The sequence below is a fragment of the Aulonocara sp. 'chitande type north' Nkhata Bay genome, linkage group LG9 (assembly GCF_057382095.1).
Source record: "Aulonocara sp. 'chitande type north' Nkhata Bay isolate Kocher_YH1m ecotype deep benthic linkage group LG9, A_spYH_male_GT1.1, whole genome shotgun sequence".
Classification (NCBI taxonomy): domain Eukaryota; kingdom Metazoa; phylum Chordata; class Actinopteri; order Cichliformes; family Cichlidae; genus Aulonocara; species Aulonocara sp. 'chitande type north' Nkhata Bay.
Window position 1 is genome coordinate 14535141 of NC_141352.1, and position 13093 is coordinate 14548233.

The following is a 13093-nucleotide window of genomic DNA, read 5'->3' on the forward strand; positions in this document are numbered from 1 at the left end:
AGAAAGAGTCTTGGGAGGCTTTGGGACATCTCTCGGGAGCACCTTAGCCGGATCCGAATCCCCCAACAAAGCCAAAGGAAGCTCCCATGAAGCCTTATGAAGCTTTTATGAGGGCCAGGCAGGGCCGGGCCTAGCCCCAACCACTGATTCAGGGTTAGCAAGGTTTTCATCCTTCTCATGTTAAAGGTTAGCGGTGAGAGCAGGGTAATCTGACCGCAGATCTGTGATTATAGGCTGATGCTGCATGATGGGCTTTGAAGCTCCTACGAAGGCACTGAGAAGGAGAGATCGGGAGAGAGTTACATTGTGGCCTAATGTCACACCGTAAGTTGTGAAGACAAGAATCAAAGAGCTAAGAAAGAGAAGGACTGAAGATCTTAAATTGTGAACTACGGACACAGCTCATGAAGCCACTCAAAACAGTTTGCTAAGGGCCTCAGACCTCAGGATATGGATCACAGTTCTGCTTTTACTAAGATAAAGAGAGAAGTGTCAAAATCCACACCCCCTCTGCAGATCCTCATTTTATGCGGAAAAAAATAGTCAGTATTTGGTCATCAAGTCTTGCCAAGCTAAATATATACCACATTTAAGTAAGGACTTGTATGTGTTTGGACCAGCTTCCTTTGTGCCCATTTTTTCCCCTCGTATTTCTACAAATTTGTTTTTCACTTAATTTTCAGTGTGTATTTCAGTTTTGTGCGCATCTTTATTTATGCGAGCTCAGGCACAAATAAGAGAGTTTGTGTAAACGGTCAGCGCATGCAGTTAATTGCTCTCTCTGTGGCTTCCCCTGGTGGAAGGTGTCACTGAGGTCACCTGAAAAGCGAATGCCTTGAATATGAATTTGATCCCCATCTCAAGTTTTCACATCTCCACTTTATTGATTATTGAGATTCATAGCAAAACTTTCACCTTGAGGTTCGGTAAAATAGCCAAGGCAGGGCACATGCATGCACATAGATACACAAATAAAAGCGCATCGTTAAATATTTAGCAATTCCAGTTGCAGCTTCAATTTTCCTAGGGCTTTAGTTTAAACAGTTTTGATGCAACAAAACCATAAATTAGTCATAGTTTTATTAAATGTGGATTTTCTTTTCTGTATTGTTTCCTTTATGGTATTGGTTTTGGCTTCCTCCTCTTCAGTCTTTCCCACCACTTCTATCCTAGCATTCTGTGTGGCCTTAAAAAGCTTACAGAAATACACATTTCCTATATTTCTATTTCACACACCCAAATACACACTCAGAAAGTCAAGGTCCGCTCCGTAAATATTCAACAAACACCCGCACTCGCACACACACGTGCACACATAAACACAGACTCAGGAGCGCACACACCTCTTCATATTCAGCGCACAGACCTTCTCAATATTCACTAGCCTTGGTCACCGATGGCTGACAGTTTATGTTATATTCAATGAATACTGAATTTAGTGAAAAGGTTTTAAGAGCTATGAAGAAACATTGACTCACAAAACAGCATACAGAACAAAAAAAAGAGGGGAGTGCGGGGGCAAATCCTAAATTTTAAATTCAAACTGAACAGGGCCTGCAAAGCAAACCTAGCTGAGAAACCTGACTAGTGGTTTATTATGCATCCCTCAATGTGCTAAACTACTAAGTGTAGGACAATGGGGTTTTATTGCATGTAGATGGAAGAGACGGCTGAAAAGGGTATGTGATTGAAGGGCTGCAGTCAGGGGTATGAGCTCAAGTGGCCTGCTCAAGGTAAAGAGTGCCATCTATTGACGAAACCAGGGAGCACCCCTTTTGTCTCTCAACAAAAGGTTGCTTCGCCGACCAACTGTAAGCAGTGCACTGTGTTCGTTCCTCCCTTCCCTCTCCGCCTCTGAAAGGCATTCAGTGCCTCTTCTGTGGCAGAGTTCTTGGTTCGCTTTGAAGGTGACTCGCAGTTCATGTTTTCCCACTCGTGCTGAACTTGACAAGAATCAATAAAGACCTCCGTATGCAGGTTTTGTAAATCATCCAGTTAACGTTTGCCTGCTAGGAGATGTAAAGTGTCGTGCAAGTGTGTAGTCATCTCGGAGAGTTATTTCTTTAATCCAGTTCAAAAAACAAAATCATCTCTGCATCGAGAGCTATCTGAGGCAATTTTATGACTATTCTTTTTGCATTTTTTGTGGTTGTGTGATTATTTGAATAAGGCCTGTTCTCTAATGAATCCCAACTAAGTGTGTCTGAAATGAACTGTTGCTCTTTATCGCACACTTTTCTTCTTCCTCTGTCTCCCCTCTCTCTCTCTCCTGCTCAGTGGAGGAGTTGGCAGCCCGTGCAGAGGAGGTGAGGCGGATGGAGGGGTGTCTGAATGAAGGCAAGCTAGCAGAGGAGAAAATAAGGTAAGAAGCAAAGAGAAGGAAAAAGGGAAAGCGGCTTCCGTTCTCATCCCATTTCCCGCCGTCCCTCGCGTAAGCTCGGTAATCAAAAACATTTAGACTTTTTTACGTGCGACGCACAGTAGGCTTTTTTTTTTTTTAACCGAACATGTGTTGAACAGAACAGCCCTGAGCTCTAAATGCATACATTGTTTGAGCCTGCAAAGCAAAATGTTACATTGTTCCTGAACATGTGAACTGCTTTCCCTTTTATCTGCTCCTGGATTAATGCGAGAGAAAATATATACAAACATGTATTGATGGGAGAAGGTGAGCAAGCAGATGTTGGGTCGCAGAGTTCAGAGGTGAGACCTCTGGTTGACCTCTCTGTTTCACCAGAGCTGCGGTGATGACATCAGCAAGCATGTATCACCCAGTCGAGTGTGTGTTTGTGTGTTGCTGTTTGTGCACGCATAGTTGTGGTTGCGGCTTTGGCTTCGACATGACCTCACCGCTACGGTCTCCGTCTCGGGGAGTTTCTTGGTTAAGTTGAGCCATGGAACATTTTGCTCGTCAACTGACAATTTAAAACTCAGTATGGAGACTTTATAGGTTACATTCTGAATTATTACATTTTATTAGATTTTAACCAATTTTAGATGCTGTATGGTAAAACAATCGCTGTGCCTGCATATTATATCCATTTGCAGAATCATGCTGTTTACTGTTAACCGGGTATTATCTAATAACTGCAAAGACATGAAAGGTTTTTAAGCAACAGCACCATGCTAATGGCTTCCATCTGTGCTGTGGGAAATCCCCCTTCTTTCTCCACAGGACGCCTCCTCTCTTTCTTTCCTTCTCTCTCCCACTCTGTTCATCCTATCATATGTTCTCTCTACGGACCGATCTGTCAGACATTTTCTCTTCCTTTTGTTTTGGCTGTACGGCTTTTGCTTCAACTTTTGCTACCAATGAGTTGCTTTATTAGTCTCAGCTTTAAAGTTGCTGAGGAACATTTAGCGAGGGATTCTGAGTGTAGTCGGCTACGATTTCCTTTCATTATACAAACGTATACGGATTTTTATTCTTCATTTTATCGCCTTCTAATCATCTGAGAAGAAAATTAATTAAAATTGCCCAGCTCTTGCTGGTGTGCCTTCATAACTATCAAGGTTTCATATTTCATAATTTTTTTGATCATTACTTTTTCATCATTCACTTCTTACCCAAGGAAAACTGTAGGGTCTAAGGAGAGCACTGGTGGCCTAGAGATATCGCCTTCTTGTTTCTCTCTTATTTTTGTCACCCTTCTGCTATCGGCCATCTCTTAATGCAACAGCTATCCGTGACATTTTTTATAAAGTAATCAAATATAATCTGAAATGACAAAACAAGTTTCCCCAGCCTTTCAAATCTAAAAATTTGATCTTCTATCATTTGGGGTTTGTCTTTCTGAGAGGATAAAACCTATAATCATGTGAAAACACTTTAGGTTTTGGGTCCTTGGGAACTGCTCTAGACAGTGTAAATAATTAAAAATGAAAGATAATTGGCAGATTAAACGATAATGAAAATAATAAGTTGTAGACAGAACAGACAAAAGTGGTAGTAAGTTAAAGTTGCATTTTTTTAGCACTTAATAGACTGATTAATGAACTTAAGTATGAAGTATAAATCACATTTATCACCAGTGTTAGAAAGATTTAGTTGGGTAAATACTGGGCTTTCTATTAAGGTTTTGATATTTTTGGATGAGTCGTTTTAACACAGAAGCCAATAAAAACTAATAGACAGATGCTGACTTTGTGGTCTTTCCCTGCCTAGTCATTCTTTTTTTTAACTGTAAAATCAATAATATGCTAACTTCAGATTATGGTCAAAAAACTTTTGGCCGTAAAAGGCCCGGATGCTTTTACTATTCATAAAGTTGCAATTTCTCATTTTTATATCGGCATATATACATATATATATATATATATACATATATACATATATATGTGTGTGTGTGTCTGTGTGGAGTGTTGGCGGAGGGGTGTCGAGGCCCGAGAGCGGCCGAAGTGAGGCTGTGGAGGGAGGTTTGTGGAAATGGTAATCATTTGTCGTATTGATTCGGCTGTAGCCAGGGCAGCCGGCACACACAGTCTCGCTCGCATACACGTACACACACACTCGTAGACACTGACTGACTCGCGCACGCACGGACGCACGGTGCGTGGCAGGAATAGACCCCTTCATATTGATCCCCTTCACATTCCCTTAGCTCGGCTGCCACACACACATACTCACACTTCACGGGGCCTGCGTTAAACACTAACGCGGATCGGGATTTTCTGTCTCTGTTTGTTTTTGCGCTAATGGAAATAATGTATTTGTAAAATACATTTGAATAATGAAATCAGTTTAACCAAAAACGAATTACTCACTTAAGCTGTGTTTTTGTTTTGTTTTTCGTTGATAAGCCTCGTCTTAGGATGATACTAAGCTCGGCTGTTTTGTTTTCGCTCGCAGGTCAATGGCTGCGGGGCTGAAGAAGGAGCTGACAGAGGCTGTCCATCAGAAACTCACAGCAGAGAGAGAGAAACAGGATGCATTGGACCAGGTGAAGAAATACGCACCAAACCTCAGTGACGCAGTCTTCCCAAATAATTTCAGGTGTTTGTTTAAAAAGGGCTCGGGGCACAACGCAGGTGAGGTGTTTGCTGAGAAGAAAATGAATTGATACTGTGTGTACATAAATTACAGCTATGCCAGGTTTTACCGCTTCATTATTTAAATGCGATTATCTAACTCTTCTACCAGTCAGCCTATTGATTTTTCTCACTGACCCATCTGGATGAAACATTTAAGCCAGGTGTACTGTACTACATAAACATGAATACTAATACTCATGATCTCCTCTATTCTCCCTTTCCCTTGAAGATCTTCCTTGCTGTTCCTTCTCTCCCTGCAACCCCCCCACCCCTTGCCTTTTTGATGATTAGTGGCATATATCCGGTGCTAGAGCCAGGATTATCTTGTCCAAGAAAGGGAGGGGTATATGCGGGACCTAAACCTAGCAAGGTGATTTGGAGCGTTAATTCCTAGGTGTAATATTCCCTGATATTCCCTAATGTTCTAGCTGGGAGCTGGGGGGAATCTCAAGGGAGAGCAGTTGTCAGAGCTGAGCTGCCGCTGTACAAAGGCAGAATGGATAATTAGGGCCATAGCCAGTGTAGGGAAGTGATGTTCATTTAGATTTGACAAACTCTGAATCCAGCCGTAAGCTTCCCCACACCACGGTGCTCTCTCATGCCTTGATTATGTGTTTTGTTCCCTTTTTTTACCTTCAAGTTTCTTCTTTATGTATTTCATTTTCTCTTTCATGCCTTCTTTTCTTTCCCACTCTTGTTTTTCTGTCCTCTCTCACTCATGTGCTCTGTTGTTTTCTTCTCTTTTCATTTTGTTCCCCTTCACTCACTTTCCTTCACCTTACTCCGTTTTTTTCCTCCACTCTGTCCTTGTGAATAATGCAGTCCACATAACACGGCTCTCCTTTCTTCTGTTTAGTGCACCATGGCTTGACAATTGTGATAGCCCAGGGCCAGTAAGACACCAACTAAGGCCAGCTGATTGGTCAGTCACAAGCCATGTCAGCGCTCGCGAAGAGTTCTTCATCTATTTCACGAGTGTTGAAAACTCTTTCATGTCTGCCTTTGCTGCGTGGCTGGCTCTCTTTTCTCTGTTGTCTGTGATCAAAAATTTTGCATGACATTTGTCAGAGGTATGTCAGACTATTGATTGAAGCAGACGTGCCAATGACTGCTAGTGCAAGAATTATCAAGAAAAAAAAAGGTCTCTTTCTTCTATAATAAAAGTTGCAATATTAAAGGATTTTTTTTTCCTCATGCTGACACGTTTCGGGAAATTCCTCAAAAATATGGAAACATCTTATAAGATAAATAAGTTGTTTTTCTTCTCCCAGTCCCCATGGTTTTAATTTTATCTGCACTTAATCCATCAAGATGAAGTTTTCTTATTCTTATGGAAAAATTTAGCAATTAAATGTTCACAAATAAATACAGTAAATTCCTTTTCTTTCCATCATTAAAAAATACAGTTTCAAAAATAGACTGCTGTCTCACCGTAAGACGGCTCTGGGTTTGAATGCGGCGGCTGGGGCTTTTATGTGCAGGTTGCTGCATGTTCTCCCTGTGCCTGCATGGGTTCTCATCAGGTAGTCCAAAGACATGCATGTTAAGTTAACTGGGCTTCCAAATTAGCCGTAGGAGTGTAAGTGTGTGTCCGTGGTTGTCTGCTTCTCTGTGTAACCCCCTGTGATGTGACTGGCAACCTGTTCAAGGTGTTCTCTTCCTCTCACCCTATGACAGCTGGGAGAAGTTCCAGATCCCTGTGACTAAATTGAATAAGCGGTTAAGAAAATGGATGCATGAATGGAACATTTTAGGGTTTTTTTTTTTGCTCATTGTGATTTATACTAAGCTGAAACATCTAGTGTTTGTTCTGCAAGTCTTGCAAAGTCAAGTTTAGTGTACTACTAAAGGTTTTTCTTCAGTTTACACTCTTGCAGTGGGGGCTGTTCACCAGCTGATAGTGCTGACAGTTCTATTGCCCAGTGCAGGGCCTGTAATCCTGGAGGACCCACACAGGAAACTTTGGGGTTTCAATGATGGAGCTGTTCCAGCGATCATCAGGGGGTATTTGGTGCGTTTAGACAATGATACAGATGAGCTTGGCGAGCTGATTAAGACCATTCTCTGAGGAAAAGCACAGAGTGTTGTGCCATGTACTATTTGGAGCACTGCAGTGAGATGTTGGTGCACATACTTAGTGGACCACAGTGTGACCTTACCTGGCTTCAAGACTTTTCGTGTGGACAGAGACATTAATCTTAGCGGTTAGAAGAAACGTGGAGGGATTGATATGCTACCTAAGAAGGAAAGTTTCTGTGGCTTGGATAGTGAACTGCTAGCTGTTGGAATGCATCCATAATACTTGCCAAGGGAATTCATCAGTGCTGTAATTGCTTGAATCTCATTGGAATCAACACACCGTTTGGATTTTTGGGTTCCTCGATGAGCTTATGCAGAGGTCATCAAAATGACTGTGGCTGTTGTGAATAGCTGTGGATAATTAATGGAAAGTACACCGCTTACTGGATATGCAGCTGAAAACCTTCTCTAGCATCTGTTTCAGCTTCGCTGCCACGGGGACAGCTAGCAATGCACCTTATATGACCGTACCCACGTTGATTTTTGATTTAAGTTCCTTATTTTATCATGTTTACTTTTGATTGATTCCCGTTTTTATCTATACAGTAATTTTTCAAGATACTTTTCTTTGTGATGTTTATTTATTTATTGAGCTAAGCGAGCTTTCATGTTTTAGCTGTTTGTTTAGCTAGGTCCCATTGCCTGGGAATAGAGGCCTCTGAGACCATTATCTAACTCATGTTGTAATCTGTGCCTGAGTTTGCAGTCTTCACACAGATTTTTGGACTAGTTGAACTGTAGGTTACTAAACTGCCTCAAATTGAAGCTTTTGTTTTTGGCATGAAGTACACATTAAACACACAATGAAAGCTGTGAAATGTCAACTCCTTGATTTTACTGTTAAGATTTCTTAAAGTGGACTTACTTGGCTGATCCAATCCCAAACTCCAGTTCCTTTTTTGTTTTTCTTTTATCCCACAACTTTGTGGACACAGGATTGCAAAACTGTACAAGCTAGCCTGACTCTACAGGGCCTCCAAAGAACTGGGCTAGCTGTTTCCCTCTGTTTCCATACTTCATGCTAAGCTGAGCAAACAGGCTATAGCCCTATATTTAATGGATTAATATGAAAGTGTAAGAAATGTTCACATCCAGCTCTTACCCATCGCATCATAGTATTTCATCACAGCCTTTCAAGAAGCAACAGCCATGAGCATCTAATGACTAAGATAGTAAAGCAGACACTGCAAACCCCTATCAGGTGACCTTAATGGACTGACAAGTTAGATGAGTTCAGAATCTTGCCAATATCAATAATGGACTTCCTCTCTGGCCTTTTAGTATTAGGAGAAACAGAGTAGAGCCTTCTGGCATGGAACCTAAAGTCTGCTTTCCGCTTTAGTAACTAAAGTGGTAAAAGTTCATGCAGCCTAAGTAGTATGTGCATGTTTTGGCTTGTGGCTGAAACACATTGCTCAGCTAATAAAAATGCTCCCAATACTACCGGTGTTGTTGTAACTGTAACTGTAATGTTTCAGTAACCTTTGGGTTTAAGTTCAAGATACTGTATGAGCAAGTACAGTGATTACATCTGGTTGTAAATGATTCAGTTAATCACTCTAATACTTTTTTAGTGTATGCATCAAAAAGTATGTATTTGTATATGTTATGCGCTCACTGACCCACCCTTGTTCACAATCCTTTGCATTTTTCCTTTGCATGCTTCGTGTCCTCCATCATTTCAAAAACCAATGAGCTTTTCAGTGAATTTGACTCCAAACTGTGTTTAAACACCTGTGTGATGGCCGTTGTGACTATGACTCCTTCATTAGGTTCCAATCTCGGTTATTGAGCGGCAGAAGATGAATTATCCAATGGTGAAAAAAAATCAAAGGGTTTGAAATGGTAAATGGTACTCTACAGTGGCTTATAGAGGAAATCTATATTACAAATTGCCTTGGTGCACAGAAGCTGAACCTCAGATAGCTCTGTCTTTTTCTCTATGTATGTCTTTGTATGCACAGTGTATACTACGTAGGTGTGCGCGAAAGAGTCTTGTTTGCGTTTTCTGGGTTTGTTTAGTATCTTTTTTCTGGTATCAAGTTAACGATTCGCATGTTAGTCAGTTTTGCACTTCCATGCATGCTGCTCAGGACATACACACACACACACACACACACACACACACACACACACACACACACACACACACACACGAAGAGATACATGCACACTTTGCTTAGTCCTGTCCCTCTGCATGAGTCCAGTTCAAATACCAATCAGGGTAAAAATAAGGCATGTTTTTGTGATTGATCAGATCATCCCTCTTTCCTTCTCCCTCACATTTACTCAGCCATACACACAACACACACAATCATAGTCATTAGTGTGTTTACCTCAACTTCTTTGAGCATGAAGTTAAAGATTTCAAGCAGTTTTAATGAGAATTTGCAGAGAAGTTTTCAGATAGCAAAGTTTATAAGCATGTTTTCATGTTCTTAAACTTTTTTAGTTGCCCAAATATCTTTACAACTATTGATGTCATCTGTACAAATACAATTAGACAGTAGATTTTAATCACTCTGAGTCAGCGGGGCGCTTGCCTAGTGATTACAGAGAGAAGTCTGGTCCCTTGTTAAAATCCTTGAGAAAAACATAGAACTGCCAAAAAAAAAAAGGGAACAAAGAGTCATCCTGCTACCTCCTGTTACCACCTTTTCCCACAATGAATCATTAGGCAGTATTTAACTGCATACAAATTCTGTTATGAAGTATTTTTTTTGGGGGGGGGGCGGGGCGTAAAATACAAAGTTGCATCTGAATGTGTAAAAATACTTTGTAGATTTGTACCAATCAGTGTGTGAATGCACAATATAAATTTAAGTTTCGCAAGGGTGTGTTGAATGTCGCTATAATGTGCAGTTAGGTCCACGTAATATTGGAATTTCCCTAAACATAATCTTTTAATAGTTGTATGACTAAAGTCAGCATGAACTGTATTAACCAATGAGGATGTGTCACAGGGTGAGAGGTGGGCGCAGTCCTTCATAGGGCTAACTCAGAGAGACGGACCACCATTCATGCTCACATTTACACCTACAGCCAATTTATAATTACCAATTAACCTCACAATCATGTCTTTGGAGCGTGGGAGCTGACAGTGCTAAACACTGCATCAACCAAGCTGATATTGCACTGAAAATAAAAGCCACACCAGCTCTGCAACAACATTATTTTGGAGATGAAGTTATATGGAAATCGCAGGAAAATGAGTATGAAGAAGGCTTGGAAGCATACAACTTCATCTGTAAAGTGTGGTGGAAGCAGTGTGACACACTGACATACATATCTTCCAGCAGCGCTGGATCACTGCTGTTTATTGATGATGTGACAGAAGATGGAACTGTATAGGGATACACTATCTGCTTGGTTTCAGCTGTACTGGAGCGAAGTTGACTAGATGGCATTTCAAAGGAGAGATGGACAGTGGCCCAAAACACAATCTAAAAGCAACCTGGGAGTTTTTAAAGGTAAAGAACTGGAATAATCTGCATTAGCAGAGTCAGTCATGTGATCTAAATCCAGTTGAGGTACATTTTATAGGATAACTGTAATGAAGGTCTGGGAAGTTTTTCCCCCAAAAGCCATTGTTTTGTCTTTTTATGTCAATCCAGCCATCATTGTCTGCAATATAATATTTTAAAACATATTTAAATTAAGGGTTTTAATTATTAATATATGGTTTTGGTTGATTTATATGTGATTTATACTTCAGTGAGAACAAACAACCCCTGGATTAACACGGAAGAGCTTTATGCAAATGTACAGTTTATAAGGTTGGGAAACCTGCAGTCAGCTGAGACTGAAGAAGTCACTTGGATGAGTGACGAAACGTTTCTCCCACTGAAAACGCTACATCCAGATGAACAGAATCAACTGTCTGGGACTCGACTGCTAGAATTAGGGCCTTATTAATTTCTTTTGCCAATATGTTTTTGTAAATTTGTGGTCCTAACTGCTTAATAGAAATTTTCCATCAAATCATGTCATCCAGTACTCGTGCGTTCTCACCCCAGGGCAACAAATACTGCTATTCTGTTGCTGGCACAGAAATGCGGACAGGTATCTTTGGCAGTGCCTTGACACGTCAGCCATAGCAACACCGGACGGACATGGATAAGTAATGTTTCTCTTTTAAAAAGTCCACATTTGAAGGTCTAGGCACCAAAGACTGGTTGTTTAGATTCATGGCTTCACAAAACACCCATATTTGAAATCCTGGAAATGAGAAAAAATATTTTTTAAAGCAATATGGAAAGATTTTCTCATTTGAGCCAGAAAAAGTCACAATAGGACCACTCAAACTAGTTTCAACTGCGTAACTTTTTGTTTGCAGATTTTTGTAAAAAAAAAAAAACCAAAACAGCATGTTGTATGTGCAAGCCTGTAAATATCTTTGTGGTTTTTGTTTGCAATCTGGCTAAGTGGATGCAAAACAAACGTGTTGTATTTCAAATTTTAGAGACACTTGAGATGTCGGTTCGCCGTAACGGTTGTAGCTGTTCACTGATCTCACTCATTATACCTGATAGAAGCCCCCAAGCCTGGACTAATTAGCTCAGAACGACCTGCGCTTGATCACCATTTTCACACACAAACATACACACACATGGCGAAATGAGGACAGACAAATGAAGCTCATTTGTTTAGTTGATGAATAAAGAGAAGTTGCCCAATTGTCTGACTGTTAAACCATGGAATGGACTTTGTATTTGCACAGTGTGTGTGCATGTGTGTCCCATCACCATCCCACACAGCTCATTAAGCTACACTGTTGTAATTCATTTGAGAGATGGAAAGGACAGTCAAGCAGGAAAACTAACCATGTTTTTTCCCCTCGCATGTTGTTGCTATAACTTTTCACGTCCTTCTTAGCTGTCACCCAATATCCTTCTTTACCAAAGAAGGCTGTACGTTTGTGTTTCTGTCTCAGTACAAAACCATGAAAAGTTCCTGTACAGACGGGTTCATAGAGGTGACATATGGCAGGAAGAATTTAGTCTCAGACTGGAAGGACGAGGCGATAAGAAAAAGGTGTATTGAAAGGGTTTTTTTTCTCCTCCTTGCTGTCACCTTTGGTTTTTGTTTTATTGATAATGTGTTGGATTTCTTAAGCTTTTCGTTCAAGCACAAAATAGGCAGACTCACATCAGTCATAGCTCTTTTATTTTATTTCATTTCATGTTTTACTTTATAAACAGTTTGTCACCTTGGTCAAGATTTACAACACTTTTAAAACGAGTGGAAATTAGTTTTTTTTTTTTTTAATAAATCAAACATGAGAGTGTTTAATTAATCAAATAAAAGTAAGGGAAAATACTAATACTGCAATTACTCAAGGTTAACATCTAATTATTTCACCTTGGCAACAAGGTTTAGCTCTGCTAAATTCGCCCTCACAGATTCCAAGAGTTGTGTTGTGTCACTCTATTACAAGCTGTGTTGTGTGATAGCCCCACGTCGCTGAGTTTTCAGCTACCACACTGGACTAAGAGCATCCATGAGGAGATTGACCTTGGCACATTTTTATTTATTAGTCATCGTGTGTGGATCTGTGTGTGTGTTTGCGTGTGCAGGAGAACATAATGAATTAAGTATAAATGCCTTGCAGTTAAAAAGCAAACCACGTACTGCAATGTATGCTATATTTATCCATCCATCCATTTTCTGCCGATTATCTGGGTGCAGATCATGGCGGCAGCGGCCTAAGTAGAGACACACACCTTTGGCAGCATGTTCCAGCTCTTCCAGTTTCCACACCAGCTGTGAGATGTAATCTCTCCAGCATGGCCTCGGTCTTCCCCGCGGCTTCCAAGCAATCACCTAGAAGGCATTCAGGAAGCATCCTAGCCTGTTGACCGGCCCACCTTAACAGTTTCCTTTCGATGTGAACGAGTTATGCTGAGGTTCTTAGAATATTTTTAAGGGAGATCCAAACCACCCCTTGGAGGAAGCTTATTACCACCATGATCTCATTCTCTCG

The 13093-nt window shown here is 40.7% G+C and overlaps 1 protein-coding gene across 1 annotated transcript in view; it reads left to right on the plus strand.

The window, feature by feature from the left end:
* Nucleotides 1–13093, plus strand: part of LOC147321850 (uncharacterized) — a 97509-nt gene that overhangs the window by 69223 nt on the left and 15193 nt on the right. The window contains exons 18-19 of the mRNA XM_086305130.1: nucleotides 2278–2362; nucleotides 4850–4940. Of these exons, the coding sequence (XP_086161256.1) occupies nucleotides 2278–2362; nucleotides 4850–4940 (176 nt within the window). The remainder of the gene's footprint in view (nucleotides 1–2277; nucleotides 2363–4849; nucleotides 4941–13093) is intronic.